The sequence below is a fragment of the Acomys russatus genome, chromosome X (genome assembly GCF_903995435.1).
Source record: "Acomys russatus chromosome X, mAcoRus1.1, whole genome shotgun sequence".
Lineage (NCBI taxonomy): Eukaryota > Metazoa > Chordata > Mammalia > Rodentia > Muridae > Acomys > Acomys russatus.
The window spans coordinates 88,535,416-88,561,945 of NC_067169.1; the positions used below are offsets into that span (position 1 = coordinate 88,535,416).

The 26,530-nt window shown below is 36.2% G+C and overlaps 1 protein-coding gene and 1 long non-coding RNA gene across 5 annotated transcripts in view; both read right to left on the bottom strand.

Moving 5' to 3' along the window:
* Nucleotides 1-1,080: 1,080 nt before the first annotated feature.
* Il13ra2 (interleukin 13 receptor subunit alpha 2) lies at nucleotides 1,081-20,572 on the bottom strand. Its single transcript, XM_051141863.1, has 10 exons — nucleotides 20,484-20,572; nucleotides 14,190-14,304; nucleotides 12,651-12,802; nucleotides 11,527-11,680; nucleotides 10,892-11,012; nucleotides 7,601-7,785; nucleotides 6,493-6,638; nucleotides 5,035-5,179; nucleotides 1,924-2,039; nucleotides 1,081-1,137 (listed from the first exon to the last, which is right to left on the bottom strand). The coding sequence occupies exons 2-10, from the start codon at nucleotides 14,269-14,271 to the stop codon at nucleotides 1,081-1,083; spliced, it is 1,158 nt and encodes a 385-aa protein (XP_050997820.1). The 5' UTR covers nucleotides 14,272-14,304; nucleotides 20,484-20,572.
* A 15-nt stretch (nucleotides 20,573-20,587) lies between these two features.
* The window catches only part of LOC127185696 (uncharacterized), a 32,050-nt gene continuing 26,107 nt past the window's right edge, over nucleotides 20,588-26,530 (bottom strand). For all 4 annotated transcript variants that reach the window (XR_007830212.1, XR_007830209.1, XR_007830211.1 and 1 more), the window contains exons 2-4: nucleotides 24,455-24,532; nucleotides 22,798-22,911; nucleotides 20,588-20,685 (exon numbers count right to left, since the gene is read on the bottom strand). This is a non-coding gene — a long non-coding RNA (uncharacterized LOC127185696). The remainder of the gene's footprint in view (nucleotides 20,686-22,797; nucleotides 22,912-24,454; nucleotides 24,533-26,530) is intronic.

The following is a 26,530-nucleotide window of genomic DNA, read 5'->3' on the forward strand; positions in this document are numbered from 1 at the left end:
TTTAACTTTGGGGAGTACTTTCAAAGTCCTCTGCTAATTTCAGATACTTGCTTTTTATGATCATTGATATGTCTGCCCTCTCTTGTGCCCTGTTGCCTCAAGACAGCTTAGCAGGTAAAGGAGTGTGAATGCCAAGATGCAGTGTGGAAAGACTGCACTGACTCTTGAAAGTTGTCTTTGGACCTCCACATAACTTCCTTACCACGTGTGTATGTACAAACACAAACACACACTAGCAATTTTAAAGGAAAGGCTACCTATACACTAACACAGGGAATTCTTGTGTTTTTTTTATTGATTTCTGAACGTTTCATGTATAGTGGTTTCATAAATTTCAGTCTTATAGCATCTTTCTCTTTTGTGAAATGAGATACTCACAGAACTGTAAATACATTTAAAGCTTCCTTCATTCTTATTCATGGTGAGTATTTTCACCAAGAATTCTGTTTAAAACAATTATCCACAAAACAATTAAATCTCCTTTTCCAAGATATCTCTATAGGTTAGTTCAAGTTGCAAGATTGGTATTTATTTATTTATTTATTTATTGTTTTTCAAGACAGGGTTTCTCTGTGTAGACTTGTCTGTCCTAGACTCGCTTTGTAGACCAGGCTGGCCTTGAACTCAGCAGAAAGCTGCCTGTCTCTGCCTCCCGAGTGCTGGGATTAAAGGCATGTGCCACCACGCCTGGCTAAGATCATGTTATTTTATTAATACTATCTGATCCAGTTCTTGGTTTCTCTACACACATAACTCTCACAATATATTTATGAGAAAACAAAATGATTACTAAAATATGGTAAATTTACTATCTGCTAAGGGTTTGTGCTCCATAAAGTGTACCTCACTGCAGCAATGAAGGTAACCATGATGTAACACATATGTAATGCCAGTACTTGAAAGACTGATTCAGGACTATCCCACACTAAGCCAACCTGAGATATATATCCAGCCCTTGAGTCAAAAGCCAAACAATATCAAGACAAACACTGTTTTGCAAGAGGATGTATTTGAAATTTGAAGAGACATTGAATTTAATATCACTCATGCCGACTAGCTCTATGCCAGGAAAAGGGTAGCTTAACAGAGGGTCTCTCCATTAGAATAAACTTCTTTGTTAAGATCCACACGGAAGGTCTGAAATACAAAAAGAGCTCTGTCACTAACATACCAATAATAATACAATTTCACTAATACTAACAATTCAGAAATTTAACGAGCACAGAAGTGAAACATTCCATGCATATCTTCAATTCTATTGTAACAAAACTCAGTATTAAGATATTTTTCTCCAAGGACAGTGTTTCCTTAAAGCCTATGTCATGATTACTTTTAAACATGAACGTGACACAGTTTCAAGTCATCTGGGAAGGGGATCCCAATGAGAGATTTTCCAGGTCAGGTTGACCTGTGGTTACATTTGTGAGGGATTACCTTAATTACATTAACTAATATGAGAAGATCTAACCCATGGTGAGTAACACCATTCCCTTGGCTTTTATCTTAGACTGGGGAAGAATGAAGAAGGTAAGCTGAGCGATAACACACATGCATTTATTTCTCTCTCATTTACACTATTAATGTATATAACCAGCTGGCTTAAGTTCCTGCCACCTATGTCATTTTCCACCTCCTAATCCTGGTTACTCCTGGAGTTTGGGCACTGTGCTGTTTTCTAACCTAAAGACATAATATTTCATGTTCTAAAATATTTTTCTCCCATTTTGACAAAATTAATGGCCACTCCCTAATATGTGGGTTTTCAGTGTCAAGTTTGAATGACTATTTTCTGAGAATATCATAATAATGTGTATAGTATTAATTGTACCCTATAGTGAGCAAGCAAATTTATAAAATTCAGATCTGTGAGTTCTGAATGTATAATGTTTGTGTGTCTACTGTTTAAGACATTGAAAAACTTACCAATGTTGGTGCAGGTTCTTCTCTCTCCACAAAAAGGCAAAGAAGTAATAAGAGGAACATAAAGAAAAGACTAACTGGTATTATGAAAATAATCTTTGAGTCTGACCCCGTGTAAACTAGGATGAAAAAAACACAATAAAAGGAGAAATGTTAAAGGTTTCTAAAGACTCTTGAAACTTAATTAGTTTGTAAATAAACTGTCAATAGTGCAGAAATGGACTTAAAGTGACATACTTGCCAATGCACGGACACCACAGTTGGGTCTGAGTTTAGCGTTCCCTTTATGAACTTTTCATACAGAAGAATTATTTTTCTGAATTGTGATATCTATCCGATTTCAATTAGAAAAACAAGTCCCAAAGCACATAAGATTTTATTTACAATTTGATGTTGTGACATTTTCATTAGAAACCCATAATACATAATGAGTAGAGTGATTAAACAAGCAAATACCATATACCTCTTAAACTCTCAGGAACAAGATCTGATCTTTATAAAGATATACATGAGGCTACAAGGTCACCTTTTAACAATTGTCTCATAATTTAGAGGCTAAACTGAAGGGCAAGACAGGACGTTACTGTTTGGCATTTTAGGTGTGACTTTTGTCTCCCCCGCCCCCCCGTAGGTTTTCTTTTGTTTTAGCCATAGTCGTGGACCAACTGCAAGCCTTGAGCGTGCTAGCCAAGCGTTCTAGCACCAAGAGATCACCAGAGCCAGAAGTGAAGTGCCAATGTTACTTCTGCATAATGAGAAATGTCAGTGGAGTTGCTTAAACTAGAGAAATCTGGTCCAAGTCTAGTATCTCTGACTTGTTTTAACATAACGCACAGCAGGTTAAGTTTTAGAGCCAGGCCTATAAATCTACCTCCATCTCAATTTGTCTTTGTCTTAGTTGCTTCAAAGAATTTTATCCAAATTCAAATGCTTAGCACAGTAAAGATTTACATGGGTGATTTCCAGAGAAGCAACTGACAGTTTAAGTCTCCAAACATGCAAAGTTAACAATGGCAAGGCAGCCAGCTCCTATCATGGGGCATAGTTTGTGTCTCTAGTTGAGACAATTCCTAAGAAGTTATTTTACTGTTAAAAATATTGTCCTACTTTTTCCCCGTCAAGTCCAGTTTATAGTTCCCAACTTGTCATGGGAATGGGCCCTGTGACCTGGAGTGAGGTCAAATGATCAGGGGTCATGATAATAAAAAAAAGCTGATTCTCTGTCTCCTAACAGGTATAAATGGGAGAGTAAGAAGGTGAGGGTGGAGAGGGTGGTTATGGAAGGAGTTGAGGAGGTGAATATGATCAAAATATTTCACATAAAATTCTCAAAACATAGCAAAAATACTAATAAAAATATAAATGTCCTTTAAAAAAAATACCCTTCTGTGGGCTTGAGTGCTATCAGTAACCTGAACTCAAATTTTCACTCTCCAGAATTGTAGGAAAATAAATATATGTCATTTAATCTAAATATATAAATATTCATATAATTGTCCTGTTTTTCTATAACATGAAGTACCCAAAAAGAAATGTATCCTAAAGATCTAAAACTATAAGCAACTCCAAAAAGTTGTTGCTCCTAACTTGTAAGTCTAAATGAAGACTCTACCAAGAGATCCCTCCCAGGGCAAAGTTAGTCTCAGTCCTCTGCATTACTGACAAGAATATATGTAATGAGAAAATATGTATGTATATATTGACAGTGTGGTAAAAAATAAATCACCAAATACACTTTATACAACTTATGGACTAATTACAAAATATAATTCAAAATAACACACACACACACATGTTTTCAAGAATTATGATACTATTTTGCTGCCACTGGGCACCAACAATGAAGATGCAGAAGTAAAAGCGTTATTTCTATACACACATCTGCTTGAACTCTTTCTTACCCTAACACCTTTTCTTCATAGTCTCTACAGGTTGTTAATATAATTTGCTTGGTTATTATTTATTTTTCCCAATTTGGGAATAACAGACATGACAACAGTAATATTGCTGCTGGATATCCAATTCCTGGAATCTGATACACACTGGGCACTTTAAACATATTTAATAAATAAAATAGAGCAATGGTTCTGTTGAATTGGCAGGGTGGGTAGAGAAAGAGATTCCATTATAGTAGACGCAGTGAAAGTAACAATTCATATAAGATTATTGCCTTTATTTGTACATTTACTAGAGCTGCATCCATATATGAATACCTAAATGAGCAAGGGGGAGTGATTTTCTTCCATTTTGAGTAATTATCAGTAATTTGTAATAATGTAAATATATTCTGAAACAAATCATATTACATGTCACTTTCTAGACTCCTAAGTTTATATCACAATGAAATTTGAATATATATTTATTATGAATCACTTTCCATTAGTACAGGAAGTAACTATTTTCCCTAATTATAACATCTGTGATGATTAATTTTCATCGTCAGCTCGACATGCAGTAGAATCAATTGCCTCTGAGGATTTTCTTATTTGGGTTAACTGAGGTGGGAACACCCACCCCGAATATGGCAGCATTATTTCATGAGATAGACCTGAGCAATGGCCATATATATGCGGGCATTGCTTTTTGCTTTTTCCTGAGGGTGTGACGAGCCGTTTTACATTTCAGACAGCAAAACTTTGCTGTGATGCACTGAAATCTGTAATTGTGAGTTAAAGAAGCCCTTTTTCCCACCAGATGCTTTTGGGCAGGGTATTTGATCACATCAACAGGAATGAAACCAGGACATCTTAATTAGAAAAAAAAAGACCAGTGGGTATTATTAGACAGTTGGAGTCAGTGGCATCCATTACCTTAAAATTTTTGTTCAAGAGAAAACTGAAAGCACAAAAAAGCATTGATTAAAATGGACTCTGGACCTTCCCCCAAGAAGAATGTTTAAATGATTGTACAGAACATATTACCATTAAAGCAGAACAAGATTCCTAGTTCTAAATGAAGAGCAGGTTTTCAGTAAGCCTGTCTTCTATTGAAGTACTTGCTTTTTCTCCATTTAGAAATGACACACAGGACTCTTTGATTTCCAATTTACAAGTACACAAGGGGAAATGTTGCAAACAGCCCCAGCTACTTCATTCCTATCCTTTTAATGCATACCTTCCCAGCATTCCTCTTCACTCCATTCGCTCCAAATCCCATCATCTGCACAATATATATTGACTTTATTTCTTACAAAAAAGCAGAGTTCTTCACTTTCATTGGCTTTCCGTTTCAACGTCATATCATTTGCATCTGTGGCATACTGGAAGCCAAGGAAAAATATGCTGTGTTGGTCTGACCTAAGTGCAACTGCAAAGATTTCATTTCTCAGCTTCAAAATGTTTTGGGACACAAAACACCTATGTTGAGATAATAGAAAGGTATAATCCTAGCACTGGTCATCACTGTACACTGATTTTAAAAGTCATATTTCTCCTACTTATTATCTAGTTTATCTGTATATAATTTATCTTTTTGTCCTGTTACAATAATTGTCTACTTGTGTTATAATTCATAGCTGTACATGGTTTAATGTCCATGATCTCCAAATTAGTGTCAGATATTCCAGGTTCTTTAAAGGGAAAAGGCTCCACGAGTTACAGAAGGCTGATTTTATGGAAACTGGAGTGTTCATCTTCAAAATGTATCTTCTCCACTTTTTGGTGTGACTTACCTTTGAAGTCCCATGTAGTAGTGCTCATGAACTGACACCAAACTACCACATATGAGACTACAGGTTATGTAGCTGCATTCACAGGGACCACAGGCGGGGGGAAAACTAAACAAGTTACTTCCACTTCAAAGTGCTACAGAGTTCTTCTCATACACAATGATTGCTTTTTATGTATTTAACTTATCCACAGAGCCTTGAGAATATGTGGACTGATGATTTCTAACTATTTGTGAAGTCAATTCACCTCCCTGGGACATGTATACTAACTCAGTAACCTTTTTTCTCACCTGTATAGGAACTGAGTCATTAAGAACTAGTGGTTCACCTTCTTGCCTCTACAAATTTGTAAATTGGAAACAGATAAGTCAAAGGAACATACACCAAGGTGGGGCTAAGGAAATCACCATATCCTTGATGTTTGCAGGTTATTAGTCTCACAAGCATCACCGTGTTTACAGTTCCCCTCTTCTATAGGAAACCTCTTATGTCCCTGAGGACCTCATGGTTGTACTTCAAAAAGTAGGGTGTGTGTGTGTGTGTGTGTGTGTGTGTGTGTGTGTGTGTGTGTGTGTGTGTGTGTGTGTATGTGTGTTGTTTAGGTCTTACCTAAGGACATAGAATCTATTTTAATTTCCTGGAGAAATTTAATTTATTAAAACAAAATTGGAAACAAGTAATTAGATTGTCTCTAGGATCTTTTGCAGTTTTAAAATTGGCATGACTCCTTATACTTTTCTGTTTATTCCCTTTGTCCAGTGGACTTGGCCTTCTAGAATGTAAATTAGAATGTTTGTCATGGTCTAACCCTCTTTTAAACAGCAACAGATTTTGATTAGTCAGTATCCTGGTACATTTTTAAAAGTCACATTTATGATTTTAGCAAATAAGTACAATATCCATACCTCCCAGGAAATATCGTCTTCTCGGACCACAACTTCATAAGTGTAACACCTTGGTGGAATGGGCCCTTCAGGTGTGCTCCATTTCATTCTAATTTCAGCAGAATCCTCCATGATAATCTGAAGGAATTCTGGTGGCTGTGGTTTAACTGGAAAACAAAAGGAAACTATTTCAACATGGAAGTTGCTAAGCTAACAGCAGCCCTCATCCAAAACTGGAGACAGTCCATAACGGAAACATTCAGGGACAAACTAAGTGGTTCAAAATTATTCTTGTGATGTGACTGAAAACCAAAGTCACTTGCCAATCAAGCAACTTTTCTTTCTTTCTTTCTTTTATCTATCTATAGGTCTATCTATTCATCTATCTATCTCTTTTTGGTGTTTGGAGACTGCCTTTTCTCTGTGTAGCCTTGGCTGTCTTAGAACTCATCTGTAGACAAGGCTGGCCTTGAACTCTGAGATCCACCTGCCTCTGCCTTCCTAGTGCTTGGATCAAAGGCATGCACCACCATGTGGCATGGGAAACTCATTTTTGTTCATTTGTTTTTGATAAATCCACACTGATAAATATTTATGGCTAAGAAGAAAACTAAGTAGACGTAAATCTTTGCATCAATTTTCCCATTTTGCAACTTTAGAAACAACCAAACCTCCATTACCACTGTGACTACTTTTTCTAGCACTTATGGTGTGGCTACATCTGGCATTGCACCACGTCTGCCTGAATCTAAAAACTTTCACTCTTACAACTGTTAAAATTAAGAATACAAACTCAGAGCTGGGTAGTACTGGTACACTACTTTAATCCCAGCACAAAGGCAAAGGCAGGTGTATCTCTGTGAATTCGAGGCCAGTCTGGTCTACAGAGTTAGTTCCATGACACCCAAGGAAGGCTACACAGAGAAACCCTGTCTCAAAAAAATAACTAAAACAAGAAAAAACAAACAAACTAACTAAACCCTCAGAAGATATAAAAATACTTTGGTTCTCAATCATTTGTCATTTGAAGCCAAGATTAATAGATTCTATAGTTCACCTTTATGCTCACTTAGAAACAGCCTAAATGAGAACCAATGGATCTGAAGTTGACATCATTTGTTCATATTACCTATATTTTGAAGTTGAAAAACCATATAGCTGGATCTGATAGGTTCTGATTCTGAGGATCCATTAACACGGATAAAGAAATCTTTATAGTCTGATGACTCCAAGTTGCAAAGTTTGCATCCAACATTTTTTTCAGCATCCAGGAGGTAACTCTCACACTGCAAAGCGTGAGCCAAGCCCTCATGCCTGTAACACGGAAGCAGCTCACAGGTTATTAGTAGAATAGTTTTCTATCCTAGTGCTCAGTTTTTAAAAATCTTATGATATTATATGAAATACACATATGAGCACAAGATAATGATTCAGTAGATTATAATACATGTATACAGACACATACATGTATCTATATATACATTATGAAATAGTAATTATTTGAGAGGAATTGACAGGTCACAAGAGCAGTTAGTTGGTGGGAGGAGGAAGAGGAGGAGGAGAGGTGGAAACCGAGTAAATATGGTACACATGCATGACATTCTCAGAAAATGAAAAAGTTAAGTTATAAAAAGGATACTATATGTAGAAACAAAGATCGTTTAACAGCATACTATGCTTCTGAGCACCTACTATATGTTACATGAAATGACAAGAACTATGGATACAACAGCAGGGAAAACAGAAATAGATGCTCTCATGGAGCTTCAGTTCAATGTGAATCTTCATAAAGTCTCAAAGAAACTCAAGTATTGTTACTCATGTATTTAGTTTTTGAGTCTTTAATCCCAGCACTTAGAGAGGAAGAGGCAGGCAGATCGCTGTGAGTTTGAGGCCGGCCTGGTCTACAAATCCAGGTTTGGACACCCAAGGCTACACACAGAAACCCTGTCTCGAGAAACAAAACAAAACAAAATTTTTTAGTCTTTCTTGACTCATTAAAGCTTGTGAATCAAAGACTTCAAATGTTTAGGTAGCCTTGATAATATTTGACTAAGAAAATTGAGTAGAAATCAAATGTAAAAACAGATATAGATGTAGATAATATTCCTAAGTTTAACAAAATAAAAAAGATATCCTCTGATGCTGTAACACACTATGATATGATTCTGAGAAAAACCAACTAGAGGAAGTAGTAAACAGACCAAAGCAAAGTATAGAGTTTTACCAAATATAGTGTAGTATTCCCTTTGTCTTAAGCAAGAAAATTTAGCATGTCGTTTAAAGTTAACTTTGCTTCAGAAATACAGCTGACGGGACTGAAAGGGGATGTTAGCAACTCAGTTATAATGCAATAACTCCTAAATGTTTTCCTAAAAAGCAGCTTGTAATACAAAATGTGAGTTTGGATTAAAAACAGCCAAAAAGACCTTCTGAAATGAGACCAGTATAACAGCTGATAAGGAGCTAGGGAAAATATCTAGACTTTCTTAAATGAACTTTATACAAATTGTTCTACTTTAGAAAAGTATTTATAAAGTTTAGTCTTTTAGGTAAATGCATGCTCACAGTCTTGAAGACTTCATTTATAGTATTAATATTGTTTATTTACTATGCTGTGACACACAATTTCACTATACACTGTCCTGTAACTTACTATGTAGCCCAGAGGTCTGCTGTCAAACACATGACTCTTATACTTTAGCCTCCCAAATCCTTGTATGGCAGGTATACATCAATATGCCCAACTGTATGACTTTGTTGCCAGTGAAAAAGGATTTACAAACTGCCTTCTGTTAATATTTACTCCGCCACATTTCACTGAAGATAAGTTTGTTAAACATGAACAACCATGTGAAGGGTTCTCCTCTTTTGTTTGCTGTGTATTTTAAACCTAGAGCAATGTCTTTCATTTAACAAATGTTTAATAATTATTTATTTAATGATTAAAAATTAGAACTGTATCCAGCCAATTCAAGATATGGAAAGTGAAACATTCCCCCAAGAGGAAATTGTTTGCCCAAGGCTAACTAGCTACATGATGCCAGAGCAGGGTTTAGAGCCCAGTTCTCAACAGCACTAATCCTTTATATTCAATAATTTATGTCATGTTTTTCTTTGTAAAGACAGAATCATAGTTTGGGATTAAATCTCATAAATACGACAATTTGGCTTCTCTTGATTTGTCTCTCTTTGGTAAATGCATAATTTCTGATGTTTTTCCCTCTATCCATGTTTTGTGTAGTGGAAGTTTTGGTTTCTTTAAAACTCAGTGATGTTACATAAATATAGTTTTGTTTTAATCTCAAATGTGGGGTATAGGACTGCCTTTAGTTTGTCCACATCTGAAAATAGCCTCATATGGTTCAGAGAGGGGTGTGGTCTTTGAAAGGCAACCTACATTTGATCCTGTGCACAGTGTGCAGCCACTGAGGGTATATGGTCCGAGAAAGTGGTACATAAAAATGACAAGGAAGACAAAGGTGGCTATGTGAAAAAATGAGCAGGAAGGAGAAATGCTACAATCAGAGCAATTTGGGAGGTCATGGCAGTCATCCAGGTGAGGGATGAGAGAAGTATAAAGGGAAATTCTTACAGTAGAGATAAGAAATGAAAAACAGATGTGTCCCCAGTATGGGAAGTAGTTTAGAATATTAATGTCTGCCCTGCCCCAGGTTAACTAGGGCTATTTTAAAATATATATATAAAAAGAAAAACAGATGTGCACTTTAGCAAAAGACTGTCAGAATGGGGTGATTGTGTTACCATGAAGCAATTACTACGGAATTGGCTGCTGGTGGGGGGGGGCGGGTATGTTTTTCCTGGTTAATCATACATGTCCCACACTCATGCTCACACAGGTGGCCATAGTTAAACTCAGCTGACCACAACATGAGAATTAAAACAAAACAAATAGACAAGATAGTAGGAAGGGGCTTGTTGAGAGGGAAGGAAGGAAGTAAAGGAGCGGAGGGGTGAGTGTGACCAGAATGTATTAAATATGCATAGAAAATAACATCCTTAAAAGGTTCTATGTCTTAAAGCTTCAGAAGCAATTAATAAAGAAACAGCAAAAGACCCAGTTAAAAGATAACTGCTTTTTTAGAAAAAAAGTTAAGTGTATAAAAATATACTCAAACTTTAAAAATTGTAAACCCAGCTATCTATAAGATATAATAGTTCATCCTGTATAGAAATTGTCACAGAATGGTTTGCATACCTTAGGCCTGAAATTCCCACATAATTATGAATAATTATCTCATATATATATATATATATATATGTATATATATATATATATATATATAAAACTCTGGTGGAGATGGTGATTGTAATTCAGTAGAGATATAGTCGCTTGTACTGTGAGCTAACCTTGAAAGATGTTTGCCCAATATGAGATTCTAAGCACAAAAATACTTACCAGAAATACAAAGTATAGTTGACATCAGAATGTACTGTCTTGCCAGGCTTCCAAGAGCAGACCAAATACTGCCAGTTATAATATATACACCTCATGTCCTGAACTTTACTTTCCAGGCTTCCTAGGAAATGAATGTACTATGAATACCTGAGAGTCACAGTGACAAAATAGTCTATGCAATCACCATGCAATTTTATTTCCTTTGGCCTTGTTACTTCATTTTGCAATCAGGATAATGAGAAACATTGAAAAGGGAAGCTATTAAAAATCACTTCACTGTAAGGAGGATGGATATACAAGCCTGAAAATGTTTGAGGACTCATTACTGACACTAGTTTATGTCAACGTACTAAATTAATTATTCCAAGATACTCTCAGCAACTGAGCAAGTACCCATTCATGTTTACTAATATGGATCCATACTGAGGACTCCATCAATAAGATGTAGACTTAGTAAAAAGGAAGTTGTTGATTTAATGAGTTCCAAAGAGCCGAGTCACTTATACTAAGAAAGATTCTAATCTGTGTCTAATTGCCACAGGATATAATCACATATTTAAGGGTTAAGGAACTTATTCTCGGCCTGGATTTTTTTTCTAATAATACCAAATGAGAACAGGAAATGTTGTTCTAACCTTCATCTGATACTGAGTAAGAAGCTTCTATCCATGAACTTTGAACTTCTGATCCATTTGTACACTGCTCTGACAGATGAGTACGTAACTTTCCTTCAATTCCTTTGTTAAGATCAAACCCGTCCTTGTAAATGAGATTCTTAGTAATGATGGTCTGTTCGGTAAAAGATGAAACAGAGTCCATTTTAGAAATACAGGGAATGGTGATTCACGTTAATAAGCTAAACAATTATTAAAATCTAATATGATTATTTACTATAGTACCCCAGATATGTGTCTGTCAGAGATCACACCTGTATATGGTATCATTTGAAAAGGTCATTCAAAACAAACAAAATGGGAAGCACTTTGTAGGGCAAAAGGCTCTGTGATGGGAACATTAGCTCTTAACAACTCAGAGTTAAACCAATCATTTTCATGAACAATATAACAGTGATTTGTCATTTTCAGATACGCTGTGGAGCCTTCAGGAATCCCATAAAATAAAAAAGTTTCAGAGGCACCTGGAAAAAAATGGACAATTTGTTAGTTTTTAAAAGATAGTATAAATACTCTAGGATAGAGTCTTATGTTTTTGAAACCCAGGAGAGTATCTTGTCTAAAGTGTTGTTCAGTAAATATTTGACTTGAGTTGCTTATTGAAACTATCTGGCTGAATTCCAGAGCTAGTGAGAAATCTTTTGCAACAGGATACTGAATGAAGACAGTAGTTGACTTTATAAATACCTGACAATTCAGTAAGATTTCATTGAGATCTTGCCATATGTGTAACGAACAATGTTGTGTTCAGTGATGTGTATACAGAGATCTGTTTAACTCAACATCAGATATTTTGTTAGAATTATAGAAAATGAACTAATGCAACAAGAAACTATAAACTATGGCAAAATTGATAGACATTCTTCATGTTCATAGTCTATGAGACATAGTTTTTTTCTTTCTTGTTCTTCCAGGTTTTTAATGTTGAATGAGGTGAAAACAGCAAACAGAAGCTTGCATGGCAACTGTGTGTAAAGTAATTAGAACTGTTAAGGCACACAAAGTAGTGAGTACTAAAGATAGGGGTTACAAGAAAACACCTAATGATCAGATCACTCTGATATTGTGAGCTATATGTTACTTACCTTCCAGCTATCATCATCAACATTTCGGTATTTCAACTCATATTCTAGTATACATTCCTTAAATTTTTCCATAACCACAGGAGGTTTCCACTGCAAATAAAGATATCCCAGTAATCCAGGATCCAGTATTTCAAAATCCTGAGGAGGATTAACTGAAATGAAACCAAGGAAATGTTTATGATTTTCCTGTGTTTTATGACGAAGTTTGTTGAATGTGAATAATTTCCAAATGCTCATCACCTGATTACTGAAGAAAAATTCTTGCACATCTATACTGTGAGATATTATTTAAATAGAAAAAGGAATAAAGCGCAGAAAAAGGACTATAGTTTGGAAAAGCCTTGAAACATTATGCTAAGTAAAGGAACATTGTCTCATAGAAGCATGTATCTAATGATGTCATTTATACAAAATGCCACAGATCAAGTCAGTAGGTTAGTGGTTTCTCCAGCAAAGAGTGAAAACATTCTGGAATTGGAATTTGGTGGCAGTAGTGGCTTCATAACTGTGTATGCTCAAATAATCTCCAAATGTTATATTAGAAAAGGGAGATGTTTCTGATATATGAATAAATCTATTAAAGTCTACAATTTTTCTGAATAGCTGTCCTTTTTAAAGGAGAGGAAAATGTGGATTTTGCCTCTCTAGGAATTATGGCTTCACAGAAATACACTTGACATAGAGTCTTCTCAGTGGACGTGTACACCAGAATTTATATAACATGCTATAAAAGATAGCTATATAAATGTCTCTGTTGCAAGAATCAATCAATACTAATTTGGTATGTTGTAATCAGCATAAAACATTGTAATAGATGCAAGAAAAAAGGTGAAAACATAAGGTGCTTGAGCACCTTAAGAATTTGGAAAACAGGCATGTCTTGAGAGTAGTCTGTGAACTTAATTAAATCAAAACTCACCAAAGTTCAGAGCTATCTCCAGAGTTTGGCAAAAGAAGCCTTTTCATAAACTTTCTAAGTAACAAGTCTAGTAGCAATGCAGTACTACCCTCATGTGAGCATTTGGCTAATTCTCTCTGATGAATGTTGTTCATTTTAGTACTCCCCTCCTATAAAGAAGTTCCCCACTGAGTATGACACAACAGCCTTGTTTTCATCCTTAAGGTTAGAAATCAGTGTCAAATGTTCATTAGACACTGGAAAACTGAGATTATTTGTATACTTTAGTTTAAACTTCCATTTTTCTGTTTTATCCAATTGTCTTAAAGGGTAAGAATAATAAGAAAAGACTCAAGTTGTGATAGCAGAATATAATTTTCAAATACTTAAGTTATTTCTTTTAAAAAATCCTAAACAAGAGGTCTGGAAATTATTTTATGATTTGGCATTTAACCCAAGAAAATGTTTTCATTAATTCCCTTACCTATACTTGTGAGTAGCTACTAAGAACATTTTTTATAGCACTGTAATATTACTAATAATGTTATCTACTAGTTTTACACTTTCATGAAACCGGTTGAAAATACTATGCATATCTTCTAAGGCTATTTCATTAAAGTCAATTTAATTTATTCATTTACCTGTTATCTCCAAAGAATGGCCAGTTATTGTGCAAAGAAGAAAGAGACCCAGACATTTGGTGTTCACACCCATAAGAGCCATTTCTCCAGGATTCACTGTGCTGAAAACTCCACTCTAAGAAAAGAGACTACAACAGTGAGGCTTTATCATACTTCAAATAATCATGTGAGTAAATGTAACTAATAATATTTCTGGGAGCTCTCTGTGTACTTTCTACTGAGATGGGAAAACTGTACCCCTTGAACCGTGGAAATGGAAATGAGTATTGGCCTCAAGGCAATTGCAACAAGGGGCTTCTGGTCTCCTACAAGTCAAAACTAAGCCCTCCAAAATAAATAAATAAATACTCATCCGTACACATTTATTGAGACTCTGACAAGAATATAGTGATTTCCAGAAGCTTTCATCCTGAAATCAAACCTAGCAGAATGTCCCTTAGGAAGAATTCGGACACCCCTGTATTAATAGTAACCATTTCTTCTAGATGCAAACAAAACATACTTGAGGTACACTATTTTCTATGAAAAAAAAGTATTTGAAAGTAATCCAATTTCCATGAAAATTCAAAAATCTACATGAACACTTCAGAAAAACTAAGAACTTTGCTCTAGTTATTCATAACTATTAAATCGTCACTGTCTTTTCACAACTATCTCAGATTTGCCCATTTCTCCTAACAGTAAGTATTATCACCAGCTCCCAGCTTTTAAGTCTTATTCACCTCTTCCCTCTTGCATCCAACCTCGTCATTACAACTCTTGCTCTATTGATCTTGTCATCAAGTATCTTATCCAGCCATTCCCGTCTTCGTCACATTGTCCACACCACTCACAAGAGGAGTGATACTTCTAAGGGGGAAATTAGAGCTTCTCTTTTCTCTTTAAAATGGTAAGAGCATTTCATTGCCATAGAACAGAAGGTGATCATTATTAGATTTGAAGAACACTGTTGTATAATAAATCGAAAAGATTAACCCCTACAAATATCTACTTCGCCTATTGTTTTATTTTTAAATTGAGAATTTTATACATGTATATAATGAATTTTAGTCATTTTGCTCCCTCGTTACCTTCTCTAACCTCCCTCCCTCCTGCTGAAATGTTTCTTCTCAACATCGCCCCCACCTACATCCCTGTCTTCTTTCTGCTTGTGACTCACTGAGTTTAATTAGTGCTGTATACATGAGCATAGGTGCAAGGTTGTTGACTGGATCATGGGCAACTTATCAGTGGCTACCTTAACAACAAAAATGATCCATTCTTCCCCAGGCACATTTAATTATTGTGAGTTGCTCAAGAAGAGCTCATCTCTGCATCTTTTGGAGTCTTACGCAAATAGGCACATCTTCAGTGTGTTCTAAAGGCTATGTCACATCCAGACGACATCTTACTGTGCCTTTCCCTGTATTGTGGCTTCTACGTCCTTTCCACTGCATTTCCTTAGATTTGGAAAGAGCCTATACATATATGTGTGTAACAACAATTAATTAAAAAAAAAAGAGGCCCTGTACTAAGAAAGAACAAGAAGAGGTACGTGAAAGATTTTGTATGTAATAAAGAGAAGGGGAAAGATATTATTAAAATCTGAAAACAGAAGAAAATTATACTTTAAAGAAAATTACCATGCTTAATTTTGTACATTTCTCTTTGAATCTGCATTCCTGACTGTTAGAGCTTATGCATCTAAAGATTCGTGGACTACCTTTTTGTTCTCCTCCATAGTTTAACTGAAAGGTGTATCTCTTCTCTTATCATCTCACCCCCTTCAAACAACTCACCTAAAAGTTCCTAATACTGATAGGCTACAGCTGCTACCTATTAAAGTCTTAGGATCAAATTATTGAATGTGAGTAGAGAGTTCAAAAATCATCTGTCTCACTTCTATCTATAGGCTACTGAAATTGGACTTCAGCTATTAAAGAGCATTTCCTTGATTTTTCCAAAACACTTGGAGCCATTTATGGATAAGTTTCCAACAGAAGTTCCTGAATCACACCTTGTATCCAACCTAGACCTTCTCAGAGTAACACAAAGACAAAGGCTAATTGCAGGCCTATCACTAGAACACTGAGACTGGCATTAGGAATTTTTCACAAGGTATATGGAAATCTGAAGGCAAAAAGGAGGAGTAATAGATACACACAGACACAATTTGAAATGTCTTACATAGCAGACACATTGCAAACAACTCATCTGGACAGAAATCCATTTCTTAAAATGAAGAACAAAGAACCCAAGAGGAAGACTAGTTATCCAAGTGTGCACAGCTTACTAGTGGCAGTGGTAGAACTAAAAGTAGATCTTTGAGCATATTTTCAATAACTAGCCACTTCATTTTCTTGTCCTAAGAAGACAGTCTGCACCTGTTGTATCAAAAGCCTCCCCATACCCAATTTGCCATATCCTACTGTCCCTACACAATCCAGTAACTATACCATTTACTTCTATTACCGTTCTAACAAAGGAAACATTCTATAAATATGCATTAAGTATAGGGGAGTTTTGTCTATTTGTATTGTTTCATCTGGTAATGGCCAAATAAGTATTTTATCTTGCATAAGAACCAAATAGCAAGCCATAATATCTGTAAAGATAAAAATATCTCCCATAATGCATCCTGAGCACTATTAATCTTATAGGCATTATTTCACAGACTTCTTAAAATTATGTTTGGCCACATATGCTATTTTTATGGCATCTTAGACACCAGAGGCTGAGACACAGATAAGTTAAACAACATACCTCAGGTCACACAGACTGTAAATGCTGGAGCAGGGATTTAAATCTAAATAATGTAGAGCCAGTGCCATGGATAGCAATCGCCACTAGGTATTTTCCATGCCTAAGAGCAACAAGGACGGCAACTTCTTGTTTCTACACAGTTGGTTTTATGTAACACTATAGCTGACATAGTTTCCCATCGGCAGTCTCCTTTGGAATGGCAAACCTACAGTAATTTTCTCTTTTCAGCCTTCCTTCTCCATGTATTCAAAATAATTCAAAACTCCTTCTCTCTAAGGTTTGGTTGAGACTGAGGCTGAATGGTAGACTGTTTCCCTGACCTGAGCAAGGCTCTTGGTTTCATCCTCAGCAAACACACACACACACACACACACACACACACACACACACACACACACAGAGAGAGAGAGAGACAGACAGAGAGAGAGAGAGAGAGAGAGAGAGAGAGAGAGAGAGAGAGAATATCACTCATGCATGCACATGCACACACACAAAGGATTGGCTGGATAATCCTTACATTATTGGAAAATCTCCAGGTACTTACCAATAATATGATTTCTTAAGAAATGTATTATCACAGGCAGTTATCACAAGCCCTCTTTGTCCTCTCCTCTCCTAAATTGAATCTCTACTGTTTTCCTTCCTGCCCGATAATAAGTAACACTGAACAACTTAAGATAGGTGTTCCTGAAATAGCCAGAGGGCCAGAACAAAGATTCTACAAATCACAAGCAAGACAATGTTATGGGTGGTGCTAAATGTCAGTTACAGCAAATTTCTAATTATGACCAAGTATTTTAATGGTTGACAGTTACTTTTTAGGGAAGGTAATAAATTTATAGCTGAGGAGTTTATTAGCATAAATATCTACCCATGTTTTACTAGTGCTTAAAGTGCTGGGATTGGAAACAAATTATGTCTTTCACTTATAAGACAGAGGTAATCTTACAAGCCTGGTTGGGGTTTCTTGCTGATCAAATCATATTATGTATATGTAAATACTCTGAAAATAGTAAATTCTTCTATTCACATGAAACAGGCTTACTTAAAAGGACCTTCCCAGTAGTCGAATTTGAAAATAAGTCACTTTTACCTATATATCTGCCAACAAAAAATGAAGAGTTTATATCCCAGTGTTGATAACTAGGCACTTAAAATTAATCTCATTTCAAGTACCCTTGCTGATCCTATATTCTGCCTTTATTGATATTTAATAACAATAATTTTTATATTTTTTGAGCTTCCTATAGTCTATAAGTAGTTTATTAAATTATTTTAGCCAATAGGTTTGTAAAATCAGTGTTGGAAAAAGAAAAAAAACAAGAAATGATGTGACAGGCTCAAGGCCCCAAAGTTGACAAACATCCATATAAAAGGAAGGGGAAAATAAGGAAGGGACAAAAAATATTCAACGCCAGTGGTTCTCAACCTTCCTAATACTGTGACCCTTTAATACACTTCCTCATGTTGTGCTGACACACCAACTATAAAATTATTTTCATTGTTACTTTATGATGGTAATGTTACTGTTATGAGCCATATGTCAATATTTGTGTTTCCAATGGTCTTAGGAAACCTCTGTGAAAAAGTCCTTTGACCTCTATGTTGAGAGACATTGTTCTCAATTAGTACTATATCATGTGGTGACATTGTTGATAAAAGAAAATATCCCTTTTATATGTTGACAGAAATAAATATCCTTTTTGAACTATCTAAAATCACCATATTGTTTTATTGTATTTACTTACAAGGGAAGTGACTAAGGTGTAGAAAGAAATAGTTATTTATTATAAGTTGACAAATGAAATTTTATAATGTCAACAAGTAGCTTGTTTATTTAATATTTTAGGGTTAAAATAATTAGTGCTACAAAATTTTATATATTCTATTTATATTTTAAAGTACCTAAAAATATAAGCCAAGAACAGGTCTTGGGAAGAAAGAAAATAGTCATAAAAGAACTGGAAGCGAGACAGAACTTTGTATGATTCCTTGACTAACTGTGATCTGCAGATCAAATGAGAAATCAATTTGGTTTACTTGAGAAGACATTGACTAGGAAATGCAGGATCTATTACCAACTTTGCCATATGACCTTAAAAAATCATAATAGGGACTGTGGTCTATTTAGCCCTTACCTAGGGTCAATGACAAGAAACTTCACATAAATTACCACACTTAAGCCAGGCAGTGGTGGCACATGCTTTTAATCCCAGAATTTATGGAGGCAGAGGCAGGCAGATCTCTGTGAGTTTGAGGCCAGCCTGGTCCACAAAGGGAGTCCAGGACAGCCAGGACTACACAGAGAAACCCTGTCTTGAAAAAACAAAACAAAAAAATTTCCATACTTCAATGTCTCAAGTGCCAATAGCTAATTTTATTACCTCAATATTACAAATGAGGCATTTGAAGTTTAGAAAAAGTACGTCTCTGAAGGATACACAAGCTAAACAAGCCAAAACATTTATCTAATTCTAAAGCCTATGTGCACACCTTTTAAACATAGAACAGTCTTAGAGATGGTCAACTGTCCCTTATATAAGTTATCCACAGGATATTGTTTCCAGTTGCATCAGTTAATTTGCAGTGTTTGTAGTCATAGTTTTAGGATGTGACTCAAGAGTACCACATTGCTGGACAACTAATCTTTCAAGGACACCATCCAACAAGTGTAATCTATTCATAGCCTCTGGAAGATAGCCATGACTCAGCATCAGAGTCAGAATATCTCAAAGTTGCCAGGTTTTGAGACCTGCTAGTGGGCTGAAATTGATTCCTGCCTCACTAATACTGCAATCAGTCTATGAACTAGTGTTGAATCAAACGTAATTTTGATAACATGTAAATCACATGCCCTGCAAGGATAAGCACATTAAAAAAAAACCCTCATGCATTAAAACAAAGAACTTTGAACTAGTCAAATTTATCATGGCTGCCACCAATCAAATCATGTAAATAAACTTATACAAAAAAGATAAAATGTAAGAAATATAAGTGTATGCTGAATGATTAAGGTAATTGTATATAAATTAAGTACGGGTAGAACTCTATTTTAACATATCATTTAAGTACTCAGTTAGAAATAACATTATTATATTTACACCCCTGGAAGGATTTCATGTTGACATCAATGTTTACTGATATTTACAGAATATGCTCAACAAATCTTATCAAGTCATAAAGAGTCATCTATTCTTTATTCCTCCTTTAGATGCTCTCATATATGATACCTTGAGTTCATCCAGCAAACAAGTCTTCCGAAGCGCTATCAAAGCCACAGAATTTGCCTTTGAGCTTCCATAGCAATAGCTGGGTTCAAAGCAAACATTTACAATCACCTCACACATTTCAGCACCTGTGCACTTTTTACACAATTCAAAAATTGTCACAAATTTGACCAGATCAGAGATGTATTATTTTCTAATCCCACCTAACAAACCAACAAAACACTTTTAAAAGTAGCCTACTAAAATTATGGCTTTACATTTTTTCTGTAAGGCATAAATTAGAAAATAATTATTAAAGTCAGCAAATAGTTATTTTTAAATGTACCTTATAGCTGAAGAGCAAAGCACTGTCTTGAGAGAGATCACCATTCAGGATGTAACAAGCAATCCCTCTCTCTCTCTCTCTCTCTCTCTCTCTCTCTCTCTCTCTCTCTCTCTCTTTCTATCTTTCTCTCCTCCTCTTCTCCTCCTCCTCCTCCTCCGCACTCCTCAGATGCTTTCAAAGACTGGTTTGTAAATAGTGTGTCCTGTACCCAAAACATTCACATCATGTAACGACTTCAAAGGCAAAGAACAGGCTGTCGTCCAACCCCCTCAATATTCATTACAAACACAATGTGCAATAGTAGGTTTTAGAATCCTTGCAGATTATTGTGCCAGTATGTTCTTTCAAGTGTATAAAATACAGGCTGAAAGAACATAGAACTGGTTTACTATCTTATTATATATAGTATCATAGTATGTCTTCAGTTGTAAAAGCAGCTGGTGGCAAATACAATTAAATGTGTGTATCACATGTTTGTAAGGCAAAAACTAATTTTAGGAGGTTATTATCTACCATGTACTGTTATAAGTAATGGAGATACAGCACTGAACAATAAAAAAGTATGTACTTTCATTTCTGGTATTGAAGGCAGGTGGTAAACTCATCAAATAATTATAAATTGTGCAAAGAAATCAAACCAAGATATCAAGAATGAGAGTGATGGTGGCTCGATTTTTATAGAATGATAAAGAAATGCCTCTCAGAGAAAGTAATATTAAAAGTCTCAGAGTCTCACTGAGGGAATTAACAAGGATAAGATACATGGAAAGAATTTTCCAGGGAGAAGAAATTGCACAACCTAAAGCCCTATAGCAGTAATAAGCTTAGTAGTTCCAGGAATAGCAAGACCAGTGAGACAGAAAATAGAAAAGGCTGGTTTTAGTGTTGAGGTGTGTGTGTGTGTGTGTGTGTCTGTGTGTGTGTGTGTGTGTGTGTGTGCACTGTGTGTGAGTCTCTCTCTCTCTGTGTCTGTCTCTCTCTGTCTCTCTGTCTCTCTGTCTCTCTGTGTCTGTCTGTCTGTCTCTCTCTCTCTCTCTCTCTCTCTCTCTCTCTCTCTCTCTCTCTCGCTCTCGCGCGCGCGCTGTGTGTGTGTGTGTGTGTGTGTGTGTGTGTGTATGTCTGTGTGTGTGTGTGCTGGTAGATTAGGTATGGAGTAGCAAAGCAAAATGCCTCTGTTTTGGCATAGGCAACAGATACTTATTACTGTGGGCCTGAGGACAATAGGATTCAGTGTACAATAGTTACATTTAAACTGCCTAAATAATATCTAAGGCAAATGGTAGAAGTAGACAGATACTTGGCGTTAGAGAGTGAGAGAAGACCATTTCTGTAGGTATAATATTGAGAGCCATGAAAACACTGAAAGTACTTTGGCAAGATGGAAGCTACTTATACTGTAGTTGAGATAGTGTTGACATGTATGGTATAGGGGGTCATAGACTAGAACCTTCAAATAGAGCTTGTAAAATCAGTATATGAGGAAGAAGAGACAAAGGAGACTAAGGAGAGATCAGAATATCATAGTTGGTGGAGAAACAGTTTCCAGGACCAGGACAGTGAAAGGTGGTGTCAGAAGCTCCTGCTATGTGAAGTAAGTCGAAGCTTGAGAATAGCCTATTTGACCCAGCAAAGAGAAGGTGAGTGATGCTGTCTGTAAGTGAACTCCTGCAGTAGAATGTCTGAATCACAACAAGTTGAAGAAAGTTCAAAAGACACTGGTTTGGCAAACTTTGAAGGCAGCAAGTACACATAACTAGTAAGAATAGGAAACACAAAGGATTTTTCACACAATTAGCACCATCTCAAATTTATCTCTGGTCTTCCAAATATGTAGGCATTTCTCTCTACCAGTAACCAACCATCTACTTACCAGACACCATCTGGGAGTCCTCTAATTTATTTCATAAAGCATGGCAGCTTGAGGGCTGATCCAGCATAGCTGCAAATCAGCCCCCTGTTCACCTCCTTCTTGAGTTACATTCATTCTCTATGATAGCTCACAAAACCCAGGAAAAACATCAGTTCATTCTCTCCAATTATCCTAAATAGTACAACAGAATATGCAGGTGAATAATTCAGTGGTTTGAATGGCATGGGAGACAAGTCCCAGAGCTTTCGTGCCTTCTCCAGGAATCGCCGCATATTCAGTTACCCAGAAGCACTCTGAACCCAAATCTCTGGGCCATCTGAAGGGTCTGGTGCAGAGGCATGATTGATTAAATCACTGGTCAATGATGATCAATGTAACCTCCAAATTCTTCTCCTTTGCCAGAAGAAAAGACAATAACCTCTGTGTAGAGGCAGTGAGGCTTACCTACTAGGATTGCCCAAGAGTTGTGTTCCAGGAAATTAAGTCTTGAAACAAAGATCCTTTACATCTAACTGGCCATATATGTCAGGAAAGCAAGTTTTCTCTCATGTGTGAAATCTAGAACAGATGACAAATTTGACATGAAAGAGAAAAGGTGAGTATTAGGTAAATAGAAGGGAATAAGAGGGTGAAAGGGAGCATAAGAGAAGGTAAGTGGGGCTAAGTATGACCAAAGTATGTTAAACACATATATGATGCAACATAATGAAACCCACAATTACATACAATTGATACATATTTATAAAATTTTGAAGACAAATACATAGTGTCATCTTATTACACTTCCATTCCATCCCTAGTAATGCATTCAATCTAGCTTAATATCATAAGCAAAGACTAGGACAAGGTAAGTGAAATTTGAAGATATACAAACCATACAATTGCCTTCTTTGAGAAGTTTAAGGAGTTACATATGGGAGGAGATCACTTACTTATTCTCTTTTTAAAAACAAGAACATAGTACACCTCATGTGCAGACTTGCTCCCATTCTGCCCTTCCTCAGATTGTTATCATCCACATTTAGTTACAGGGTAGTGCTATTTTAGGGATGCAGGCCAGGGTAATTTGAGATTATTTGTCCAAGTGTACCATGAGAAATATGATCATTTGTCTGAGTAAATTAAAATCTTCCAAAGTTTGGGCTGGATGGATGATGGGTTAGCAGGTAAATGCTTGCCACACAAGTGTGGGGGCCTCCATTCAAATGTCCAGAACCCATGTAAAAGTTGGCATTGCAATTCTCTAATTCCAGTACTACTACAGAAAGATAAGAAATGGAGACAGGAGAATCTCTGGATGCTCCTGGGCTAGCCAGCCTGACATGTGTAGTGGCAAATGACAAAAGAGAGATCCTGATCTCAAACAAGGAATAAGACAAAGACTGAAACCCAAGGTTGTCCTCTGACCTCCACAGGTGTACCATATTAAATACATATCCAAACTCAAAAAACACACATGAATGCATATACATATAATACATATACACATATCAGGAACGCTCATGTACATACATGTGTGCACACATTCAGACACACAGAGAAACTACCCAAGTTCAGTTTTGCCAATGATTACCATTTCCCATTTCTTAAAAATTATTCTTGTTAATCTATTTCCCAATTTACTGTTTCGAATTACATACTGTTATTTTTGAAAACCTGGGACCAACATGATAATCCAGTGAGTAAAGCTCCTTGATGCCAGACCTGATGACCAGAGTTTAATCCCCAGAATCCACACATAGGAACAAGTGAGGTCATTACCACAAGTTGCCCTCTGACCCCTATAGGAGTGCCATAGTACATGTAGCCATACACAACACCTATACACACACACAAATTATAGATAGATAGATAGATAGATAGATAGATAGATAGATAGATAGATAGATAGATAGATAGATATACTCGAGGGATAGCTCAGTACTTAAGAATGCTTGTTGCTGTACAATCATAAGGGCTGGAATATGGCTCACAGCACCTGCATTTCAAGCTAAGCATCCTTCAATAGACTCTAACACCTACTTGGAATCACCCAGGTATATGTTCACATAGACATAGAAATATCAATAAACAGGGGAATAAATAAATAAATAAAGCCTACCATTTCTCCAGAAGATTGAACATCTCTATTTTCTGGATGCAGTCTGAAAATTCATTTGTTCTCTTCTATGTATGTTCTCTGCAGAAAATCATGAGAAAAAAAATTACCTATATTTTTACACAAATGTTTTTACAAATGTTTGCTGGTTATATATATAATAGAAGGTCTGAACCAGTGGGGCACCAAAAATAAATTTTGAACTAAAAAATGAACAGCAAGAACAAAGAATACTTGTGTCCTACTAGCCTGTTTTTTGTTTGTTTGTTTTTGTTTTGGTTTGGTTTGGTTTTTTGCTTTTGCTTTTCCTTTTCTCTTTTATATATTAAAAACTCTCTGGAATGAAACAATATAGCAGAACACAGTCCCAGAAAGGTCTAGTAACTGCCTAAATTCCTCTGGACAGGATTGTGCTAGCTGTGCTTGGCCTGGAAGCCTGTTTGGAATGTAAAACCCAGAGAGTAGCTCCACTTCAGGTTCTTGCAGTTGTCTTCTTCCTCCTGCCAAGTAATGTTCAGGCTGACTCCTCTTGTTTTCACCTTTCTGACTCTCTTTTCTCCTTTTCTCCCTCTTTCCTTCATTCTTTACTGAATGGAAAGAGCAGAGACTTGTCCCAAGTCACCCCATTTTTGTGCCTTGCCTTGAGTTGTTGCTCCACTTAGAGTATCGATGACCAGGTGGAATGACTTGATACCTTAGTTAGGCGCGTTAGAATCCATGGGTAATCAGACTCACCTGCACTTAACAGATTTATCAAGATACATAACAGCATGAAAAACGGTAGGAAGATAGTCTCCAGATGTTGGACACACTGAGCATATCGAATGTACCAATGAAGACAAAATACACACAGGCCCAGTCAAGAAAAAGCACTGTAGACTGAAACATAGCACACCAACCACATCCCTTTGTCATGAGTCACTCACTCAGTGTACTTGGGACATACTCTGGCTAGGAGATAGCTAAGAGATGAACTCTCCAGTGTCTTCAATTTCAGCTCAGCATACTCCAGCCCAATATCAGTGCTGCCTACTTCCACACTATCTGAACTGTCATTTAATCTCTGAGGTATGTTCAGGTACCTGTACTGACTTGGCATTGACTCTTTGATTTGCTTTTTTGACTCCCATAGTTAAAAAAAAATTTAATCTTTTTGTTATGTATACTAACAATTACATTGAAATAGAGTTAAAAGTGTACAATTTCTGTTGTCATGAATCCAAGTAAAACCAAGAGTAGTCAGATACGCAATGCAGGTGAAATCCATGTAGCTTGTGAATCTATTGGTATACAATAAATTCTGCGGTTGTGAAAAGATACTATGGTGTTGGTAGAATTTGCTCACAAATCTCATGTTTCTCTTTTCCACCGGTGGAAGCTCCTATATATTTGAATACATTGTTACCATTATTTTCAAAAAAAAAAATAAGGATACCTCTCTTTTATTTTTACATTTTTGGTCTGACAAGGTTTCACTTTGTAAGCCGGGTAGTAAGCCCTCAAACTTGTTGTGTAGCCCACAACAACCTCCAATTTGCTTCATCATACACCAGCCTGGCTTGAAACTCGTGATCCTCCTGCCTTTATGGCAGAGTACTAAGATTACAGAGCTGAACCTTCATGGTTTTTTCCAACATAGTCTTTATTAGTGCTTTGTTTCCAAAAGAATCATTTCCATATATAACTTGAAGATTAAAGTCATATTTCAATCACATGCTTTCTCTTTTGAAGTTATTTTTATGCATTTCAGGCATTTCTCATTTCTCAGTAGACTGAACACCTTCACTGCAATGAATTCCTTGGTTTAGAATTACTTATGTTTGCATCCCCCTTCTCCAAACTTAAGTGCTCTTAAATGCACATCTTAGCCCTAAATGATAGCTCTACTTACTTTGTGTACTGTTTTTGAGAGCTTTGTTGAACCTAGTCCTGACACTTTCCTATGTGACATTAGTCTTCTCAACAAAATAAGCCCCAGAGGTTGTTTGTATAATCTGTGTCTAAATTCACCTTTGCTTACTATATTATTGCTGACATGGTTGTGGGCATCAATCCAAATCATCATTTCTCAGACATTTC